Genomic DNA, 22776 nt, shown 5'->3' on the forward strand with positions numbered 1-22776 from the left:
AACTTCTAGAGGCTGGTCATATTGGCCACCACCAAACTAGGGGCAGTCCACCTTTCTCCTGTTTAAGAACACAGAAAGGGTGTATGGAGCAAGAAACATGAGAGAAGAGGGAGGCAATTCCTTATCAAAGCTAGTTTCAATTCTTTGTGAGCAGGAAGATTTGCAAGCTTGTTCATAGCTCACCATGATCCTGCAAAGCAAGTTGCTACTAAGCCCAAATTTCACATGGATGGAACTGGGGTCAGGCCAAGGAGATTACTCCACTCTAAAGTCACCCAAGCGGAGCTTGCAGCCAAACATTCCACTAGATCACATGCTGGCCCTCCAAGTAACGGATGGGAAAGCCACCAAGGCCGCTTAAAATGAAAGACTGGGTGTAGGAGTGTGGGGACAGATACCCAAGACAAAGCAGAAAAGGAACAACTGCAGGCCCCATTGTCTGTTTCTGCAACTGTGTAGCATAGGTCAACGTCAGCTATGCTGGAGGAGGAAAAGCCAGAAATTCCAGCTCCAAGGACTGTACTTTCCTCCCCAGAACTTGTGCTCGTTTGGCACTCCTTCGGGTGGGTTGCTTGTATCCCACACAAATGTGGTAGTGGGAACCTTAAATCAGCATCCTGAGAATTGGGACCGACAAGGGCCGCTGAATTCTAAGAGAAGTCATCTATGGGACACGACACCCAACTAAGATTTCCAACAGCCAGGTTCTTGGTGCCTTGCATAGCTTCTTATCCCTTCCCTATAGCTACCAGAAAGATGTGGAATAATAAATACAGGTCTGTATGATTCACACAGATAGCAGACTTCAACCTTTTGTGCGGAGTGTGCATAATTTTAGCCCAGGAGAGACAGCCCCAGCTAGAGCTGATCAGCAGCATACATGCATTCCTTTAGGGACTCAACAGCACCTTGCACTGGGTAAACAGATTAGATCTATCACCACAGAAGATCTCCCTAAGCAAGGATGGGGCCCTCTCAAAACGCCAAGCCAAATGTTCCAAGATGGCACTGCTTTCAGAACCCTGAGATTTTAACCCTCACCTTTGTCCTCCAGCTTCTGCTCTTTGTTAGCGGCATCAATTTTGTTGATGTAGAACTGGGTAGCGTGGGAACTCAGCCCCTCAGCCGGATGCTGGTAACCTGGGATGGCAGCTGTAGGCAAGCAAGGGAGGGATGGTGAGTGGCAGCAGCTCAGCCGGCAGCCCCTTCTTTCCTCTGCTCAGCCACCCTATCCCCCTTTCCACAGCTGGGACAGCATTTCATCTACAAAGCCATGGAGATGGCTGGGGTCTTCAGGGACCGCACAAAAGACAGGAAACGGCCCTGCTTCAGGATATTCATATTTGCTTCTTGTCATCTGTGTTATGTTCTGCTGCTTAGAAGCCACAGCATGAGGCATGTGGAATAAATTGCTTTCCTAATCCCACTTTTGGCTTTTGGGGAATAACGGGGACAAAAACATTTAATAAAGTTGCTTGAATTTATTATTTTGATTCTCCTTCTTCTTATTATTTGGCTTCTCGTATCTGAGAGCACAGGCTGTTGGGAAATTTGCCTGCTGCCAACAGAGCTCCTTGTGCAACAAGCAGACCTAAGGAACGCTGGCGTAACAGCCGTACCGAAAAGTGGTGAGAAACCGCTTGGGAATGCAGACGCCCCAAGTAGCAGCCCGTGTAGGGTGGAGGGCTTTAAATAAGGCCCATTCAGATTTGCCTACCTTCCGGCTTGGGGAGTCTCTCAAAGGGCCCCTCCCTTTCCACAAAGCTGTCAGCCCGTGTGTCCAGGGAGGGCTCGGAGAAGCCCGAATCCAAGCTCAGCCCCGAGCCTCTTCCTGCGGGGACCTTGCTTCTCACAGCGCTGGCGTCCCCCAGTTCCGGCTGCAGCTCAGGGGCCGAGAGAGACGGCTGGGGTTCCTGCGGCAGGTGTGGGGCCCTGGCCCCGTCTCCCGACTCCATGGCGGTGGAGGCCTCATCGGCGGCAGAAGCCGCGGCGGCGGCAGACGCGACTGTGGCGCTGCTGCTGCTCCGGGCCAGCGCCTCTGGCTTCTCAGGAGGCTGGTGCTGCAAGCCTTGCTCTGGCGACATCCTGCCCACCTGGAATGGCGGCTGGAACACGCTGACCGAGTACCTGAGCAGGGAGAGGAAAAGCCGTCCGCTAAGAGGTCACAGCCCTCTGAAGAGGGAATGTGCTGCTGGCACTGAGGAAGGAAATGGAAGCTTCCTTGCTGCCTCGGCCAAAGCCTACAAAACGAGCCAAGCAGCGGCGGCTGGCCAAGCGCCCAAGAGCGCTGCCAATACTCCGGCTACCTTACCTCGCGTAACCTTCCAGAAGCTGGGCCAGCCGTGCATAGGTGAGGCGTGACTCCGGCACGCTGATGAGGAAGGGGAAGCCAATGTTCTCAGGGAGGCACAAAGCTTTGTGGTCGGGCCAGTGTGTTTTCTGGCACACTCTGAAACACACACAAAAACAGTCTCATGCAGAGGGCCGCAGGGGCTCGACGCAGCCACTCCGCCCAGCCTGGGAGCAAGAGACGGCTCTCAGCTATGGAGAGGGTGAAAAAAAGAAGGGGCGGCTTACACGTTGCAATAGCCGACACGGTAGCACCGAGTGCAGCGCTTCAGCTTCTCCTCTTCTGACTGCTGCTTCTTCTGACAGGCGGCACATTTGGTGATGGGAACGCTGGGCACCTGAGGACGCTTAGGGGAGAGAAATTGCCTGCTTAGGGTGATTGGGAAGCGGTGGGCACCTGTACTGGGAAGGTGGCAGGACAGAATGTGTAGGTTTCACCTTGAAAGCCGAAGAGCTTTCTTTCCATCTCCTTCTCGTACACCTGTATGGAGGGTGTAATGGAAGCTCCTGGCACTTACCTGTTGGACCTGCAGCTCCACCACACGCTCCTTGGCCAGGTCTGGAGAAAGCACTTCAAAGCACAGCAGGAGGTCCGTGGGGGAGACCGTGTCCAACGAGTGCGAAGGCAAGAACATGCGGTGGAAGCGGTTCTTGATTACCTAACCAAAGGAAAAAAGGGAGGTAAAGTCCTGCCCAAAAGATGCCCTTTCCTCCCTCTAGTCTCACACATAAGGGCAAACTTCAGGTTCAGGTACAACGTACTTCTGACCACCAGGTGCTTGGGTTGGGGTGTGGGGTAGAGAGCTAACCATGGGGAAAGCAATTTGCTCTGCTTCTGAGCTTCCTGGGGCATGTGGACTGTCCAAGATGGAACGATAAGCTTGGCCTGGATCCAATAAATAAATCAAATACTGAACAAGCAGGGTATGCAACAAATGCTGCAACAAAATGTTGTGGCGAATGGTGCACCTGTTCTGGATTTCCAGCTGGCCAATCAGGCCCCATTCCAGGATACTCAGTTTTCTCATCTTCCTCCAGTTTCCTTTTTTCCTCCAACAGCTGAACAGCTTTGCCATGCCCACCGGGAATGCCAAATCCTCAGAGCAGTTCTGAGCGCACACCCTAAAGTCTTGTCCTCCCCATTTCAGTAAAAATCCTCCAACTCTGCTGATACCATGTGCATGTTTCTACCTACACACACACACACACACACACACACACACACACGGTGCTATTCTGGGTACAAAGATTCACCTGGAAAATGTTCATTATTACTATATAGGTTTGTGCTAGTGGCAGTAAAGCCTCATTAGAACAGCACTGTGTCAGGATGAGGACCGAGTGGGGTGGGGAGGCAGACAGACATAGAGCTGCAAAAAAGGAAGGTGGTGGGGGAGGAACCAGATCCTTTTATGTGTGAACGGAATAGGAGGGACTCTCTGGGTTGAGTCTTTAGAGTCCTAGCTTAGCCTGGAACAATAACACAGTTAGATTTGGGGAGTAGGGAGAATTGAGAACTTGCTGGTAGGAGGAAGAAGAGGAGGAAAAGTGAGATGAATTTGCAGCACTTTTCTAAGAAGCGGGAGGTATTTGCAACTAGGTTCATGCAACAGTAGATACATATGCTGCAAGGATCCAGTTTCGTCTAATTCCCTAACTGCAAGCATATGGGAGAAATGGGGCGTGGATAGACCATCATTGTCTCCATATGCACCCTCCATATGCTCATGACAATTCCCGCCCCACCCCTTGATCCATCCAACAAACAGGATTTTGGTCCAGGTCTTTTCCTTGGTAGACACTCCAGAGTTTATTCCTGGTGGGGCCTAGTACAGATTAAGTCTTGAGTGCAGCACCATTTGCTCTGTGGTCAGCCTTTTTTATTTTTAAGCAAGAAATATGTGTGCATGTACAGTCCCAGGGTAATGCATGCCACAACTACTGAGGTGTGTGTGAGTGCGCGCACGCGTACACACACACACACACACACACACAGCCTAGTGAGAGGTAGGGTTCTGTGTTGATGGCACTCAAATGAAATTCTGGAGGTTGCAGGTAAGGGATCCCAATGAAGTGGCCAGACGCAAGAGCAAAGGCAAGAAGAGGAGCCAAATTTTGCATATTGATTGGAAATTTTCTGCCAAAAACCTTGGCTGCCAGGTCACTAGGCCTCCTGTATACATAATGGCTCTCTGGTACCTGGGCAGCCACAGCCAGGGGAGATCAGCCAAGCCTTGTGTTGTGAAAAGGACACGGCACCCACAGAAAGAAAAAGCTGCAGAGGTGATCTGAATGCCAAGACGCTTCCATGCAGTGAACAAGCCTCACTGCTGCTAAGAATCCTTAGAACCACAACTTCAGCAGCATTCAGACACAAGAAATCAGCCAGACCATGCCTCACCTCAGCCAGGCGCAGGTTATTAGGAGTCACTCGCACGCTATGGGACACAGAGTCTAGCACCTCCATGGCAGTGGAATTCTCCTTGCTGATGCTCACCAGGAACTGTTGGAAGAGAGCATGTGCTGGGGTGGGTATATTAGGGTGTGTAACCCTGCCAGTCTTCCCTCCCACTCCCTGGTCTCATTAACATTTACTCCTTCGACAATGTAATTCCTGAACTGCACCAGGCTTACCTCACTGGATTAGCCAACCAATCAAAGCTGTACCCATGGTGCACCTACTTTCACATGCTGTCTACTGCAATTTAGACATATTTTGAGTTGAAGCACGTGGAACCTGCCCCCGACACATATTGCTTTGCCTCTCAAAGCAGATGTTATTTCTGCTCGTATGTCCCACTGAGTTTCAGAAATCTCTAAAGCTCAAGGCCGCTCGTGACATAGACACTATTCTGAAGGCGTTCAGAGCACAAGATAAAGGGATTCTTCCTGGGCAGCTGGGATGCTGCTGCTCTTACCTTAACAGGTTTCTTGTGCGGTTCCTTGGCAAAGTAATAGACCGTCAGCACTTTCTGCTTTTGGGGTAGGGGGACTGGCAAATAGAGGAAGGGATCAAACGTGATGGACACCTGCAAGCAATAGGATTTGACAGTCAATCAGCACCCCCTGGACATAATGTATAGTGCTGGAGGCACTGGCAAACCCCAGAGATACAGAAATGGTGAGTCTGGAGTCAGAGGGCAGCAACCAAAGGAAGGAGGCAGCCTGGTAAAGGTGTCAGTAGCAAAGGATCACCAAAGTCCTTGACGGCAGGACACAAGGACTGTGGAGTGGAGGATATGGTCCAAGCTAGTGAATAATCACTGTAAAATGAGTAAATACCACCTCCCGCCAAGCTAGTGGAGGAAAAGCAACTTTAGATGCAGGCCATGTTGCCCCGCAGCAGGCTCAGAGCTGCAAAGCAACCAGGAAACCCAACGAGTTGGCACACTACCTTTGAACACACAGGGCACACTAGCTTGGACTTGTACTGGCCCTGGAACAGGTCCACGATGAAGGAGTCGTTCCTCATCTTGTGCCGTTTCCAGGCCTCTTCAGCAACAATCTAGCAGTCAAAAACAAGTCAATAGCAGTGAGAGAACAAAAGCAGGGGTGAGCAAAGGTCCTTCAGGCTCAGCCTAGCCAAGGCCTCCCAACTTCCACTGGGCCATCGTATATATTATATATGTATATATAAAGACTTGCCTCATCAGGTCGTCCATCTGAATCTACCGTTTCAGTGTAGGGCTTGCTGTGAATGCGGTTCAGGTCCTCATGGAGCCCATCCAGCAGAAAAGCCATGAATTCCTGGGCATCGTGTTGAGCATAGCCTGTAAACTGGCTGGCCTTGCTGGCCACAATTGCCTGCAGGAAGAAAGGAGCGTCATGAACAGCCAGACACCTGTACAGCACGATCAGAACGAACGTTCTGCCAGATCAGAGCAAATGGCCATCTAGTCCAGCATCCTGGGTCGTATCCAGCTAAGCTCTGCTCAGAAGAGACCCAGTAAAATTAATGAACCTAAGTCAGTCAGTCATGGCTATTGACTTCAATGGGTCTACTAGCATCGGATACAATCTCCTCTTCTCACAGTGGCCAACCAGGTGCCCAAAGGAAGCCCACAAGCAAAACCTGAGGACGGTGGCACTCTCCCCACTTGCAGTTCTCAGCAAATGGTGCTCCCCTTGTCCTCTTGGAACTGGAAAGAGGGGCAAGTGCCAAGTGAGAGGTGAATGGGCTCAAGAGCTATATGGAAAAACAATAACTACCCGGACAAGTAGCTTCAGAAGTGTGGACAGTCCGGATTGAGGTTTCCTAAAGCCCGGAGGCTTCCTGCTTAAGAATCTAAATGGTTGCTGGTGGCATCCAGCGATCCAAAATCATTTCTAGCCAGAAGGCACAAAAATGGTTTGTGCTTGCATAATTTATCATTATTAATCTCCCAAGTAATAAAATGCCCTTTATTCCAACACACAGGTATGTGTGTGTGTAGTTTTTATACACTCCAACCCATGAAGGATCCCCCCCTGCGGAGCACTGGCCCACTCTGTAGCAGGGACAGCAGATAAATTTTGCTTTCACTGCTAACAGTGCTCCCCAGAACAGCACTTTGCTTGGAGCATACAGTAACTAATACACATGGAAGAAAGCAAGTGACAGTCTTGTTGTTGTTGTTTAGTCGTGTCCGACTCTTCGTGACCCCATGGACCAGAGCACATCAGGCACTCCTATCTTCCACTGCGTCCCGTGGTCAAACTCATGCTAGTGACACTCTAGTGAAACTATTGGAAGGGGATTAAAGCTGTTCCCTGCCCCCTAATGACCCCCAGCGGCTCCCTGAGAATCAAGCTTGCTACAAACTGCACAGCCCAACCCTAAGCAACTATTTGGTCACAAGCACTGGGAACCTGCCTCTGCACAGCAAAACTACACAGGCATGCGTGGACACACACAAACACATGGCCTCCAGCTGCCCACTTGGGCAGCTCATCCTCTCAGCCTATATATGCTTCTGCAGGGATACCTCACCTTCAGCTTGGAGGGCTGGAAGGCGTGGTGTGTGCCTTTCCAAAGCGCCCTCAGCAGCACTGCAAAGCCGATAGCCAGGCGCCCCCCAGTTCCCAGGGGATTGTTGTAGTTGATTTCGGACTCGAAGGAGTGATCTACAGGGGTGTAAGTGAGAGAGAGAGAGAGAAAAGGTGATGGAAGGGGAAGGCCAACCATGGCACGCACGGAGACAGGTCCAGCCCCAGTCCCACTTTGAGATACAGCTTACCATGAAAGAAGTCCCGCAACTCCCGGGTGTTGGAGAGAGACTGGATAACACTGTTCATGAAGCAGGTGTTGCCCAGGTTCACCAGCCCCGTGAAACCCGGCAGGCACACCTTCTTGTCCTCCTCCTCCTCCTCTTCCTCCACACTTTCGCTGCTGACGGGGCTGTGAGTCATGGGTGGGACCATGCATGTTGGCTTGGGCTGGAGGGGAAGATGCTAACACAGTCAAGGAGGCAGCTTCCATTGGTGGCCAGGCTCTTTGTCTTGCCCAGAGTTTCCAGGCTCTGCATGCTGGATTTCTATGGTCACCACCCCACTTTCCCCCTCCTCTCTCAGGCACAGAAACCCAGGCCTTGCTCACTTTTAAAAAAATCATTTATTATTCGTACACAGAGCAATTCCCCAAAATGGCTAATCCATTCTAATTAGAAGATCGCATATATGCTCTTTGTTCACTGGCATGGACAGCAAGAATCACACCCGTACGTGGAGGGTTCAGCCTTATCAGTTGCATACCCCCAATTACCTGCTGCTGGAGGTACCGCCCTCTGTTGTTTTTCTGTAGAAACTACCCCAATGGACTTTTACCTGCCCACTGTCAGAACACAACTGCTGAGATAAAATGCTGGACCCAGCTCAGCAATTCTTAAGTGCATATTCTGCATTACTTTTGATTCTCCTTTAACTAATGTCACCCAGTGCAATTCCTACATGCTAAAAGCAATAGCATTCTCTGAACGCCGATCCTTATGTATCCAAAACAGCAACAACCATGCAAAGCATGAAGGCACCCTGAGATTTAGGGGAACCCTGAGATTTGCAGAAGCACAGAAAGTGCTTTTAACTTGATGGCAACGTTCCTTCCACCCCTGCCCCACCTAATGACTGCTCACATGTGCATTCACATGTCCAAGGAAGTTATTAACAGCCTTAGTTCCAGCACTGCCTCATTGCCTCCATCTTCAGAAGCTTGACTGGCTAGGAAGGGGAAGAGGTAGGTAGGTAGGTAGGTAGGTAGAGGGTGTGTTTCTGTGTGTGTGTGTGTGTGTGTGTGTGTAGTAGAGTGTCCTTTGCTGGTGACAAGCTCCCTGCCTCAACTTGATGCAAGGTCAGGAAATTTCCTCACACTCCCCCTGGTTCAGAGGCAGTGCAGGAAACGGTCCTTCCCTGAATGGCTCCCCTTATGCTGGAAAGGAGGTGGTCTGGAAGGTGCAGATTCAGCTAGCTAACAGCCAGCCAGATCTCCACCTTCAGGCACCAAACAGAAAAAACAGCCATAGGGCTATTTCCACCCAAACAGCAGGAACACATTGTCCCACCCACAAGCAACATTTTGTTGCAACTCCTCACTCTTAACTCATTGGCTGTTGTAATAATCCGTACAAGGTTCAAACGCGTTGTAATCCAAGTAGCTCCTGCCTTCAGCCCACCACCTCCCCTGACAGCGTGTCTGCCTGAGCCCTAGAGACTGGGATTCGAAACTCCCAGCGCAGGCCAGGAGTTCTCACCGAGGGAACGAGTGGTTCTTGCTTCACTGGCACATGTTCCGTCACCGTCCGAGCGGCTACGCCATCCAGGTTGCTCTCCTCTGCTCGCGGCTTCTCCTTCTCTCCCACTCGTGCCTCCTCCTTAGTGGACAGCGGGTGCTGGTTACTTCCAGGTTGGCTTTTATCCAGGGGAGTAGGGCCTGTTGGCATGGCAACCTTCGCACCACCCACTGCACCTTAAAAAGGGGGAAAAGTGGGCTTGTGGTTAGCAGCACATGTGCACTGAGAGGTGAGCGGCGTGCTCTTCACTGCGCCAGCGCCAGGACGGTTGCTGTGCAGTGAGCCCTGCTGCCCTTCCTTGCTTAAAAAGAAACGGTGGGGAACCTGTTCTGGATTCCAAGCAGACATCACAACATCAATCCTCCATCTAGGGTCCTCTCCCCAAGTAATTGCTGATCTCAACATCCCCAGCCAACAACAGCATTCATTTCGTACCATTTCTATAACTCCCTTCATCAGAGGATCATAGAGGGTGGTTTACAATCACAAGGCAGTTCACAAGTAGTAATACTAGTAAGAATATCTGACGCTGAAGCCCCAGCATCCTTGTCAAACCTCAAGAATCCCAACAAGGCGAGCTCACAAAAGTCAAGGTGCAGACCTCGTGCGGCAGGAGCCTCGAGGCCCCCCCAGCGCTGGCTGTGCCGCTTCTTCAAGCAGATGTCGATGCGAGCGGGGGTGAAGTTGTACGTACACTGGTCTGGCTCTATGAGGTTCCTGCAAAACAAGGTAACCCAACCAAGGATCAGAGAACAGGAGGTGTAGACCTAACCTAAGGATGTCTGGGCATCACAGAAGAGCGTAACTCCCAAAGTACTGTGCTCATCCCATTACATAGGAAGGTGGGAGGGGGGAAACCTTCTCCAAAAGGGACCCTACGCTAAAGGCTGCCCACCTTATTACAATTTCTGGCAAATTGGGCTCAGCTGTGTCCATGTGGCACAGAAGGGAAAGAGGGGATGGGAGAGTGTACCCACTTCTCCAGCGCAGAAGTAAAAGCGGGAAGTAGCAATCCAGCTCGCACAAGTTCACATGCTTTAGACTGGGCTGTCTGGCAGTGTGTGATCAATACGAAGGTTGCTTCTTGTGCCACGGAACAGAAAAGCGGGCAGGATGCTTATTTAGATTATGACGCAGGGACAGCTAGGCTTTGTTATGTCCGATTGCTGGTATGTATTAGCAAAACAAAGCCATAGTAACCGACGACAAAGAACCCCTTTTTAAAAAATCTACAATATCATCGAAGAGATACCTGAGCACCTCTTCTGTCCAGTGTCCCAGGCCTGGGGCCCCAGTGTAAAGTAATATACATTGATTTAGTAATATACTACAGTGGTGCCCCGCAAGACGAATGCCTCGCAAGATGAAAAACTCGCTAGACGAAAGGGTTTTTCGTTTTTTGAGTTGCTTCGCAAGACGATTTTCCCTATGGGCTTGCTTCGCAAGACGGAAACGTCTTGCAAGTTTGTTTCCTTTTTCTTAACACTGTTAATACAGTTGCGACTTGACTTCGAGGAGCAACTCATAGAACGCGGTGTGGTAGCCTTTTTTGAGGTTTTTAAAGACTTTGGTGATTTTTGACGCTTTTCCAAAACTTTCCCGACACCGTGCTTCGCAAGACGAAAAAAATCGCAAGACGACAAAACTCGCGGAACGAATTTATTTCGTCTTGCGAGGCACCGCTGTAATTCATAGACCTTAATTCGGAAGGGAGAAGAGCTGTGTCAGATTGGTGCTGGATGTGCAGGTGGGGAGGAGCAACAGAAACACTGTCTATACCATTAGTGTAGAGAAGGAAAGTCTTATACCTGAGTTTCACTTGCCACCTGAATACTGTATGAGAGCCACAATCTGGATGCAGTCGCAGGAAGTTGACGTCACTGCAGAGAGAGAAAGAAGCTCAGGCAAAAGAGACAGACAGGAGCCATCGCTTCCCCGCTGTCTATCCCAGCTTACTGGCAAAAGTCCAGTTCTGGGAAGGAAAAGCACTTGGCCTCTGAACCAGGAGTCGCCTTACCTCGTCTGGAACAACAGTGTGAAGTCCTGCTCCCGAAAGAGCACCCTGGACATCTCCTTGTGAATCTCCTTCACATAAACGTGCACCACCATAGAATCGTTCCCTTTCTCATACGAGTCGTTCTTCACGAACGTCAGATTCACTGTGGGCTCTGGTTCTGGGAGGGGGGGGAAGCAAAGGCAATGACAGTAATAGAGGTGCTCTGAATAGCGCCTCTGCACCATCCTCAGCAACAGCAAGCCAGAGAAATGTGACCGGGGAGCTAGAGAGCCCAGCATGTGACCTAAATTCTCAAATAGGGTTTTGTCTCTCGGGGTCAGGTAGGAGGAGTTGGAAATAGATCAACCAGACATTAGTCTGCAGAATGCACCGGAGGCAGCGTGCACTTGAAACGTTAAAATTCAGCGTCCAAAAATTAAATTGCGCGACTTATATACCTTATGCAAATTTACATAAATTGTTTAGGCTCCTCCAATCACAAAGAGCAGCAAAGAGCTATGCAGAGCACAAGACCCACGTCTCCCTTGCCATTGCGAACAATTACACTGTTCCATTCCTCTATCAATTTCTGAGATTGGCTACACGATGCCCAGTGGACAGATCATTTACCAAGCTGGATTACAAGTCCATCTAGGCTGGTACTGTCCACTGTGACCAACAGTAAATCTCAGGCAGAGGCATACCCAGCCATGGCCTTTCTTGCTGCCTGAACAATTTCAAGCCTAGGCTAACACCTTGTTTTAAAAATAAAAACAGGATGCTGAATTCTCCACCCAATTCTGATGTGGTACTTCTTGTGAACAGCTCAAAACATAGCCCTTGTTGAATGTTACTGACATTGCATATTTGTTATGGGGGGGGGGGGGAATCAATAAAAACTACATATAATATATATATATATATTATATACATATATATAAACGTAGCCTTTGTCCACAACCAGTTCTTGCCTAATAATAACAACAACCATTTTATTATTGATACTCTGCCCATCTGGCTAGGTTTCCCCAGCCACTCTACAGAAGGTAGGTCCCGCTGCTAATTCATAGACCAATTCAAACTATTTCTTAAATGGGTGAGCATGCAGGAACCCCATCCCCTCCCCTCACCATTAGCAACAGCCTCAAGGGCATCGCTGTCCTCGGACCAGCCTCTTTTCTCAGTGTCCCTGGATGGCGGAGAGGAGGAGAGGCCTTCGCTGAAGGCAGAAGTGACTTCTGGCCCCTGTGGAGTCTCAGAGGAACTGGCTGGCTGTGGAGCCCTCTTCTCTGGGCAGGGCCAAAGCTGGCAGGGCAGTGAGTCTGCAGAGACTGTAGGCAGCTGCGTTTCCACGGGTACTGACACCCTCTCCAAGTTGTCAGCCTGGCAATGTAGGGAGGAGAGAAGGCACAATCAGATGCAGCGATAGCCACTGCAAAACATGTAACCCGAGGCATGCCACAGCGACCTTTTCCTATAAAATTATGTGACGTATGACTAATAGAAAAGAACAAAGATTGCAGCTGTAGTCCATGGCGCCTCTATGGGTGAATATCACCAGTGTGCAACAGGTACCTGAGGGGTGGACTGCAATTCTTAAGGGAGGTGCCAAGGACACCTTTGCAACATGCTAAGGAACACGAGATACAGTTGAACTGGGAGACTCTTAATACCACCAAAAGCAGCGATGAGGCAAGTAGCATAGAAAAACTAAACAAATTCAAGGAAATGGACACTGCCTTTAGTGAAGACTGCCCTTCCTGGGGCATAGCCATACCTTAACTCTCATTTGAATCCCGTCAGGGGTATAAAATAGTACCGTATTGGCCCAAATATAAGACACACCCGCAAATAAACCACACTTTTAAAATTCAAGGCTTATATGTGGGTGTGTCCTGCCTCCTGGCTCTACCGCCCTGAACAAGGGACAGGCGGCGCCCCGTTCTGAGCACACTGCACGCCTGCTTCTGACACTATTGCCTCCCGGCACTACCTCACCAAACCGGCGGCGGGGGAGGCTTTGGAGTGGCGGGCAGGCTGCATGCCATTGCCCCACGCTCCCAGGCTGCTTCCTGGGGGGGGGGAGAATCGTGCCCCTTTGCCAGCGGCCTTCCCCCTTCGTTTTGACAGCTTGGGGGAGGCTTGGGAGTTGTGGGCGGGCGGCATGCCGTTGTCCCACACTCCCAATGGCCCACCTGGGCAGCTGTTTCAGCAGCAATATCATAAGGTCACAAATATAAACTGCACTTTCAACTTTTTTGGATCGGAATTTGGAAAAAAAAGTGCAGCTTATATTCAGACCAATACGGTAATAATAGTAATAGCAATAATAATATCATGCTAGGAATGAATGCATTTATTCATTTTCTGCCCTTTTGCTTCATTAAACACCTGGAAACAGCTTTCTGCACATTAGGATAAAGTTCAGTACTCGTAACCATTGCTGCACCACAGCTCTTGCACTACAGCAAGGGAATACTGCATCTTAATCTAGTTAATTGTAGCACTCAGAAAGGGTGAGAAAGAGAAAGCACCAGCTCAGTTTACCTACAGGCAAACTTGGTCATTTCAAGCCCCTTCAGCAACAGGACAAGTGAGCCTCTTGGGTGGGAAAGCTGTTAAAACTTGGAAGGCTCAAGTGAAATCCCTGTTCTCAAAAGTAAGGAGGATAGCAAGCCACAAAACAGGGGCCAAGTGTCACGAACTCCATGGAGACATCTTGGCAGGACTGGTCTGAGGGGGAGGAAGACTGGGAAGAGGGTTTGGAGCCTGACGCTGGAGAGGGGCCAAGAGGTCTTGAGAGTATTCAGCTGCATGGCAGGGAGAGGGGCCAAGTGGTTTGCTGGGAAGAAGCACCACCCCAATGCCATTGCATGGCCCATCTGATTCGGCCTCCACTCTGCCTTCAGCTAGGGATTCCCTACTCCAGGGGCGTGTCTGAAACTAGGTCAGACAGTTGAGCAGGCCACGCCGACCTGTTTTCCAGGGACACAGCATTGGCCACACAAACAGTGCCCACAAAGGAAGAGCCAAGGGGACGTATGACATGTTGACAAAACACCTTAGCGTGTGCCCAGCCTTGTATCTTGGAGTTCTATGTTCTGAACTCCAGGCATGTGTACCTGGAGTTTAAACCATGCAGTGAATTTCAGAACAAGGCCTTTGGCAATAATCGAGGAAGAATTCCAGTAATGTGTCTACAAGTGGAAGCAAGGATGGCACACCTGCATTTCTGATAAGCATCCCAGAGTCTCCTCTCCACAGGGACAGACCACAGAGCCAAGTCTGCCCTTTCTTTGACTGACAGTCATTTGATGGGAGGAAGGGTGCAGCCTGTTCCCTTTGCCATAGGGCTCAACGACAAAAAAGCAGCAGCTCCCAGCCTTGAGCCATGCACACCCCTCTCGCCCCACTTCTCACCTTTAGGTCTGGTGGGGCATCGCCTTGGGCTCCCTTGTCATTTCTTAGGTTGCCGGCTTTCCCACTGAGTCCTGTGCTCCCCAAGCTGCAGCTGTTTCCTTCCTCCTCAGACAGGCTAGTTTTGACACCCACTGCCCTTTTGGCACTAGGGCCAGCTGGCAGTCCCGGACTGGCTGGGCTCTTGCCTCCTGCAGCCTCGTTCCTCCCAGAGCCTCGCTTTGGGTTGGAGGGCTCCCGTTTGCCCCTGGATGGCTCCGCTGTGCTGTCAGGCTGGGGCTCCTCAGGCACCTCCACCACAGAAGGGGATTTTTCCTTGCCATTCTCCTTACACGGAGGCCTCTTCGTCTGCTCCCTTGAGCCATCCTTGCAGCGTTTCTGGAACAATTTTTTTAAAGGCTAAAAATTACTATATTGAGTTAGGGAGAGGAGCAGGCTCCTTTCAGACTGAGCTTAATGGATGCAGCCAGACATACACTTGATCTGCTTTTTGCATGCTGGATCAATTCCATTAACGGGGGGCTTGTAGTTGTTTGAGTTATTGGAAGCCTGCTGTGACATTTTTGAAAAGGCGATCTGAGGATAACATCACTCAGATTTGAACGGAACAGGACACCACAGAGCAAATCCTGAGGTGGTGTCCTGAGCGCTGCCTGGTCCAATTGTATCAGATCAATTTCAATTATTGCAGCCCAATGATGGGGGCAGGGTGCTTGTAAGAGTTTGAGTGATATGCTATTCTCTCCACCTACCCTGTAATGGCTTATAAAAGCTAGCCAGGGAGGAATGCATGGATGCGTCCGTTGCCCTTAAGGAGGAGGTATACCACTGCCACTTTAAGAGGAGCTCCCCAGTTCCTTAAGTATTGAACAGCTATTGCCCAGTTGAAAATATCCCCTTTGGGGGCCAGTTGCTCAAAAGGGGTGGGGAGATTTAACTGCAGGCATGCTTGGGAGAAATGGGTTACCTAGAGCCATTGCAATCTGGTTTCAGGCCTGGGATTGGGACTGAAACAGCATTAGTCACCCTGGTTGTTAGAAAAGTGCTGAGGGGGCGGGTGCAACTCTGTTAAGTTTTCTTTACCGCTTGGTCTCTTTTGACCATGGTATTCTTTAGGACTGACTCCAAGGGTCAGGAGCTGGAGGCACTGTGTTGCAGTGGTTCCACTTCTACCTACAGAGGCATGTCCAGGGGGTGGCAATGACCCCTGCTTGGTGCCACGGGAATGGACATGTGACTGTGGAACTCCCTGCCTCTGGATGTGCACCTAGCCCCAGCTTTGCAGGTATTAAGAAGACACACCAAGGCACAAGGTTTTGGCCACACTTTTGGAAACGTTTGATTACTGTTAAGGATTTTACCAGTTGTACTGTTTTAGTAATACATTATTTATGTATGTATCTTACTGTTGTATTATGAGGTAAGCCACCAAGAACCTTTGGTAAAGGGCAGGTAAAAGGTAAAGGTAAAGGGACCCCTGACCATTAGGTCCAGTCATGGCCGACTCTGGGGTTGCAGCACTCATCTCGCTTTATTGGCCGAGGGAGCCAGCGTACAGCTTCCCGTGAACCATAGTAGTGCACGGAAACACCGTTTACCTTCCTGCCAGAGCAGTACCTATTTATCCACTTGCACTTTGATGTGCTTTCGAACTGCTAGGTGGGCAGGAGCAGGGACCGAGTAGTAATAAATGTGTTTAGTAAGTAATAAAAATAATAATAAATGTGGCCCCTTTGCTTACAGGAAACAGATTTAGGCTGGCCATGGGTAACAGGTTGGGGACTGTTTGCCCAGAGTTACAGCAGCTGTTGCGGCTCCCCGCAGTGTATCACTGCTGAGCCAACCCTCAGGGGTCCCTTCCAACTCTAAGATTCTATGAAAGGTAGTCCGGCTCTCATTCTACCTATCCTTGCTGGTTTCAGAAAAGGCTGAGCTACGGAACAAAACCCCACCTGCATGTTCAGAATAAGGCTGAATCTTACCAAAAGTGAAGCCCAAGTGTGCAACGGGATCTTCTTTTGTAGCACCAGCTGTAGGATATTGCCCTTCTTGTACTGGACTTTGCTGCAGGAGCTCTCAATCTCCGCAAATAACTGGCAGCTCCACTCACGGCCATCTAAGGGTGGGGGGGTGGAGATACGGCACATACAACAGTCTTTCGGCTGCATTTCACTCCCCACTCCCCCCGCCAATAAGACAACAGAGAGGCAACAGCGAATAGTGCATTGAAGGCAGAAGGTCCTAGGTGCAACCTCTGACTTCTCTAGTGAATGCCCCTCAAGAGATCAGGAATAGCCTCTGTCCAAAACCTTGGGAAGCCACTGCTGGTCATCACAAGATAGTATTGGGCTAGATCAGGCATAGGCAAACTCGGCCCTCCAGCTGTTTTGGGTCTGCAATTCCCTTCATCCCTGACCACTGGGGTTAGCTAGGGATCATGGGAGTTGTAGTCCCAAAACATCTGGAAGGCTGGGGTTTGTCTATGCCTGGGCTAGATGGTCTCATGTAGTGTAAGGCAACTTTGTATGTTCACAATGTTTTTGCCAAGCCACACTGGATGAAAACAGAAGCACACCTGTGCTGACTTAACCAGGATAGTGCTGCGCTAGTCTCAAGAGAAAAGGGTTTTTTTGTGTGTTTGTTTGTTTTTTAAAAAAATATTTACAGTTCTACAACATTTTGCATTGGGGTGAATAATGTTTCACACAGTAATTTTTTAAGAAAGACTTATGTTGTACTTTTTTTTTTGCAAGGAATTGAAAAAGCAGGGCTGGGACTCATGCTCAAGCCTGAAGAAGCGAGCTGAGAGCCATAGAGAATAGCAAATAACTATGCCAAGTGAAATCTATTCCCTGAGCTAGCATCTCTTGACCCAGACTTTTACTGCTCACTGTGTGTTGAGCCTTTACAAAACACACACAACAAAAATACTTAACATGTTTTTAGGCCTGTTTCTGCACCTCTGGGACATAAGATTTTAAAAAAAGAAAACACAAGTCTCGCAGGATCCTATACAAACTGCTGGATGCAACAATAAATGCCACGTTTTGCTCTCCACTGCACAACCAGAACAACGTAAGTTTCCTGTTGAATCTTTATCTGCCACTCCTTGGCCTCTGTGGGAAGAAGACTCGATTCCCCTTAATTTGCTATCACAGTTATTCCACTAAGAAGCCCTTAATCTTTGGGGCTAGAGGTTTAAAGACTGTGGCATTCAGTGCTGAAGCAGATGCTAAATGAAGCCCAAAGCGTTACAAAACAAAATCCCTAAACTGTTCCCATTGACCCCACCCTGCAAAGAAGTAGTCCTTCTAGCCACATGCAGGGTTCCTTCCTCAGTTCCTTCATCAGGAACTGCCCTGCAGGAAGGATATATTATTCTAGGCACCAGTTACCTTTACTCATCATCAAGCTATGAACCAGATAATATCCCCCAAGAGAAGGACCCAATGTCCCTTCCTGGAGGTGCTCAAATGGTTCTCCTGGCAGATTGCTTGCTTGTTAACCTCAAGATTCCTCAAATGCCCAATTTTCAGTCACTCTTTACCCATAAACAGAGGCTATGGTCTTCTGACTCCTGGTAGGGTTGAAGCCTCAAGTCCCTCCATGTATAGACTAAGGACAAGTAGGCTGCTATTCTTGTTCATTGGTTCTTCCCTTCCCAGTTTGGAGTTTTGCTTTAAAGAGGGCAACTGCTGCTACTGGTCACCAAGAGCAAAAGAAAAGAAGCAAACAGAAAGAGAGACAGAGATGCCCAGCCAACTAAGAGCTACAGGAAAAAGAAATAATGTCTGCATCACACACCAGGTAACTTGACAACACAACTGGTGTCTGTGAAAGATGTATCCACTTCCTCTCCCTTCAGGACTCCGCCGCCCAAGTTCAGCTTTACAATGATTTCATGAGCATTCTGCTTCCAGTCCAGCAGCAGGTCTAGGAAACAAAAGGGTTAATGGAGATGTCAGTCTCTCACTTGCTGATCCAGAAGTGCAAAGTGCCAGAGTGACCTGTTAGCTCATGAATGTGAGAGTCCAGGACTTGAAGCAGAGTTAGTAACAGAGTGTAAGTTTGCAGCACTCCTATGGCATCATAACCAACGCAGAAATCGTTGCCACGCAGGATGGTAGGAAGACAGCTACCAAAACTCTTCTTAAACAGATCACATGAAAATGTGGAGGATATTCAACAGTGGCAACAAGCCATTGCAGCCAAAGGTACATTCTCAGTAGTGAAAAACAGTGTGTTACAGCACTGTATTAGGAGCTGGTGGAATACAGTAACTTAAGCATAAGCTGCGAGTCCATTAAGCTGTTCACCTCAGCCATGAAGTGACCAGGTGGTCCTAGGTAAGCCATTATCTCTCAACCTCAGGTCTGTAGCACAGGAAAAGCAATACTGGCTAACACTGTGCAGGACACTTATGAGGGTTATGGAAAACGTATGTGAATCACTATGAACACTCTAAAGTGCTATATATATTTCACATACGTGAGTATGAGATGCTGGAAATTAATGAGATGGATGCCCCATTTGTAATCTGCCCTGGCTGCAACCTACCCTATGGCAGCTGTCAGTTATTATTTATTTATACCAAACAAAAAGTTCTCAGGGTGGTTCACATAGGGAGAGGTGGCTTATAAATGAGTTTCAATAAAGTTGTCTCAGCAAGGATGGGCTTCCACACACAGGCCTTGAACTAAGGACCAGACTCCCTCCCCTTAGGCCTGATTATCCATGCTGGTTCTGGGTGTCTTGAGGAGCAACACCTTCCTTGGAGGAGAGTCTGTTCTCTTCCAAGAATCCTCACTTGGGGCATGTTGTGAGATGCAGGTGGCCTCTTCCCTTGCGAATGTCCATGGTGGTTCTCAGGATGACAGGGTGCTGAGCTGGCAGGCTCACTGGCGTGACCCAGTCTGGCAATTCTTGAGCTCTCCTGCACTCCCCACACAAAAGCGGAGAGGAATATGGCCAAACACCCATCACTTCCATGGGAACAGAAAGACACAGGCATGCTTGAGGCAGCTGATGCTCTCCTGTGACATAACTGCCATGCCCTCTGCTGGCGAAGGGCTGATCTTACCATCTGCTTCTCATGCCTCAAATGGGCCAGCGTCAAGGTCGTTCCCTCCTTTTGTTCTTTATGGCAGTCAAGGTCCCTCTACTTTTGTCACGCTACCTTGGCAGCTTGTTAGGCTGTTAGATTGACACAGCTTTGTTAAGATCGCTTGTTAAAGAAGCAACCCTCAGGCCTGAAAAGGAGTGGGGCAGCCACACAGTGCAGACAGGCGCATCAAGGATAAATAAGGTGGCTCAGTACTTTTGCACCCTGAAGTCATGCACCCCTGCGACTTACCCTCCTCCGACTCCCTCTGCCAATTGGGCTCTACCAGTGCCAGGCCAGGGAAAGGCTCTAGTGATCAAAGAAACATAGAAGAGGTGTGTTGCTTTGCCATGAGCAGCTGCTCACTGCACCTGCACAATGTACCTCTCTGCTGCTCCTCACTTTGGAATAGGTCCTCCACAAGTTAAAGTTTACTTCTTGTTTTTTAATCCCCACAGTCCTGCTGCCTGGATAAGGAACTTGCACACAACCAAGAGGAAGGCAACGGCAGCAACACGCAGAGGAAGGTAACAAGCCAAATAAGGCTTATGAAATTGTCAATTGTTGTGGTTGCCTGGCCTGCAGCAACAGGTGCCATGTTGCCTCTTTGTCAATGCATGCAGGAAAAAGGTCTGTTTAACATTTGCACAGGGATTTGCCAGGGTGGCATCCCCTGAAACCCTCCCCTTTGGCTCAGGTCAGGTCTTCACCTTCCCCACACCTGACGTATGCTGTGCTGTATGAAATCAGATGTAGCGCAGGTGGGTGTGGGTTAACTGAAGTGGACCTGCGGACCAAATGGGGAGGTTTGGCAGGCAGAATTAGACCTGTGGATCAGAGGTTCCGCACCCCAGCTCTCTACAGACAAATAGCAAGGCTTCCCTCACCAGCAATTGCTGCATTAGATTATTGAGAATCCCAGCTTTCACTTTCAAAAGGATATTCTGGGCTTCAAAACTGCAGGTATAAACTTAAAGAAGTAAATGCATTTTCTACCAAAAAACAACAACCAACAACAGACCACCCCCTTTGGAACTCCACGGATTGGCTGCACCCACTTTCCCACCAGAAACTTCATAAAGGCCCCCGTTCCTTCCCCACAAGTTCCTTTCCTTATATACTATATTAATAGTTTGCAAATTTAAAAAATGCCTTATTATGGTCTCGGCCTGACTCACTGTGGAGACTTCTTTCGAGACTAAACAATGTTGTTGGCCTAGATTCCATTGGCCTAATGATTTTATTCCAATTTCAGAATTTTATTCCAATGCAAAATTTAGTGCTTCAGGTTGTGTGGAATTTTGGAAGGTAAATGTGAAGTGCAACACGCCCATGACGTTTGGCAAATGATAAATACATGGGGAATAGTCCTAATTTTTAACCCTATAGAACCAGGGGAGAGGCTGACTGGAGGTGGATCCTTCTGTCAAAGCATGAGCCTGTGACAAGGGGTACATATCTACAGAGGCAGAGTTTAGACACTTGGGACATGCCTCTGTGTGTGGAAATTTCCTGGCAATTTCAGCAATCCAGGAAAGTGGAAGTGGCGAAAACAGGGAAAGGTTCCCTATTTACTCCTGGCTGACAACCAAATCTGCATAGCTGGAGAAGGCTTGAAACATGAGAGGGAGGTTGCTAAGTAAGTGGGGAAGATAGATGAACGTGCTTGATATATTGCCATATTTAAAGAGACAGGCAATTCTTAGGCCTTTCTTCACAGCAAGTTGGCTATTGTGCCTTCCACCTTAAGTTCAGCCTTGATTCACTGAATTAGGTGTGGTAGGATTCTGTGCAGAGAGGAAAGGTATTTGGAGGCCAAAAAAGTCTGAACTCAGCCACTAAAGACAAACCCTTGCAAGTTTTATCATAGGAAGCTTTATAAACTATGTCATTTTCTACAGAACTAATTTGCAGGTGGAGGTTAGAGTGGGAATAAGGGGCAAATATCACTGCAAAAAGCCACTGCTGGTGAAATAAATGTGCCAGCTTTCAAGCTCCTCAATTCTTCCGTTTGGTAATTTGCAATTGTATATTCTATCTTGTGAAAAAATCTGTGTAAATTAAGAAGAGGAGGAGGAGTTTGGATTTGATCTCCCACTTTATCACTACCCGAAGGAGTCTCAAAGTGGCGAACATTCTCCTTTCCCTTCCTCCCCCACAACAAACACTCTGTGAGGTGAGTGGGGCGAGAGACTTCAGAGAAGTGTGACTAGCCCAAGGTCACCCAGCAGCTGCATGTGGAGGAGCGGGGAAGCAAACCCAGTTCCCCAGATTACGAGACTACTGCTCTTAACCACTACATCACACTGGCTCTTAAGAGTCTGCTCTGCACGCTTCAACACAAGTTGGCTCAATGAAGGATTTCATTGCACCAAATATACCGTATTTTTCGTTCCATAGGACGCTTCGTTCCATAGGACGCACCTACTTTTTGGGGGGGGGAAATAAAGGAAAAATTTTTTTCCTTTATTTCCCCACCAAAACCAGGTCGGGGAACAGTGGGATGGCAGCGCTGCGCCTCCCCGTTGTCCCCCGAGCTTGTGAGGCTGGCCCATGTCTGCCCGGCGTGAGGGGCGCTCTGCTTCAGGGCGCCCCACCCGCCGGCGGCAGGCTGCAGACACCTGCGCGAAGCACAGGGCGTCCTCCGGAGGGCGCCCCGTGCTCCGCGCTGCAGGCTGCCGCCCGCAAGCCTTGTGCTCCCGGGGGTAGATCCCCCAGGTGCGCAAGGCTTGCCGACACCTGCGCGAAGCACGGGACGTCCTCCGGAGGGCGCCCCGTGCTCTGCGCTGCAGGCTGCCGCCTGCAAGCTGTGCGCGCCCAGGGGGGATCTCCCCCCGGGCGCGCAAGGCTTGTGGACACCTGCGCGAAGCACGGGGCGTCCTCCGGAGGGCGCCCCGTGCTCCGCGCTGCAGGCTGCCGCCCGCAAGCCTTGCGCTCCCGGGGGAGATCCCCCGGGTGCGCAAGGCTTGCCGACACCTGCGCGAAGCACGGGGCGTCCTCCGGAGGGCGCCCCGTGCTCCGCGCTGCAGGCTGCCGCCCGCAAGCCGTGCGCGCCCAGGGGGGATCTCCCCCAGGGCGCGCAAGGCTTGCCGACACCTGCGCGAAGCATGGGGCGTCCTCCGGAGGGCGCCCCGTGCTCCGCGCTGCAGGCT

General features: G+C 49.8%; 1 protein-coding gene across 10 annotated transcripts in view; it reads right to left on the minus strand.

The window, feature by feature from the left end:
- Positions 1-22776, minus strand: part of USP19 (ubiquitin specific peptidase 19) — a 43415-nt gene that overhangs the window by 10280 nt on the left and 10359 nt on the right. For 5 of the 10 annotated variants that reach the window (XM_080995614.1, XM_080995615.1, XM_080995613.1 and 2 more), the window contains exons 3-22: positions 19877-19933; positions 18328-18456; positions 16506-16639; positions 14527-14901; positions 12237-12489; positions 11128-11284; positions 10919-10990; positions 9694-9827; positions 9072-9286; positions 7566-7764; positions 7319-7452; positions 5995-6153; positions 5744-5854; positions 5268-5378; positions 4751-4852; positions 2868-3008; positions 2578-2696; positions 2312-2449; positions 1718-2127; positions 1042-1152 (exon numbers count right to left, since the gene is read on the minus strand). In XM_080995614.1, the coding sequence (XP_080851740.1) occupies positions 1042-1152; positions 1718-2127; positions 2312-2449; positions 2578-2696; positions 2868-3008; positions 4751-4852; positions 5268-5378; positions 5744-5854; positions 5995-6153; positions 7319-7452; positions 7566-7764; positions 9072-9286; positions 9694-9827; positions 10919-10990; positions 11128-11284; positions 12237-12489; positions 14527-14901; positions 16506-16639; positions 18328-18456; positions 19877-19933 (3261 nt within the window). The remainder of the gene's footprint in view (positions 1-1041; positions 1153-1717; positions 2128-2311; positions 2450-2577; positions 2697-2867; positions 3009-4750; positions 4853-5267; positions 5379-5743; positions 5855-5994; positions 6154-7318; positions 7453-7565; positions 7765-9071; positions 9287-9693; positions 9828-10918; positions 10991-11127; positions 11285-12236; positions 12490-14526; positions 14902-16505; positions 16640-18327; positions 18457-19876; positions 19934-22776) is intronic. The other 5 variants (XM_080995620.1, XM_080995619.1, XM_080995618.1 and 2 more) reach the window with 5 other exon arrangements.

The sequence above is a fragment of the Podarcis pityusensis genome (assembly GCF_964106645.2).
Source record: "Podarcis pityusensis genome assembly, chromosome: 2".
NCBI classification, from domain to species: domain Eukaryota; kingdom Metazoa; phylum Chordata; class Lepidosauria; order Squamata; family Lacertidae; genus Podarcis; species Podarcis pityusensis.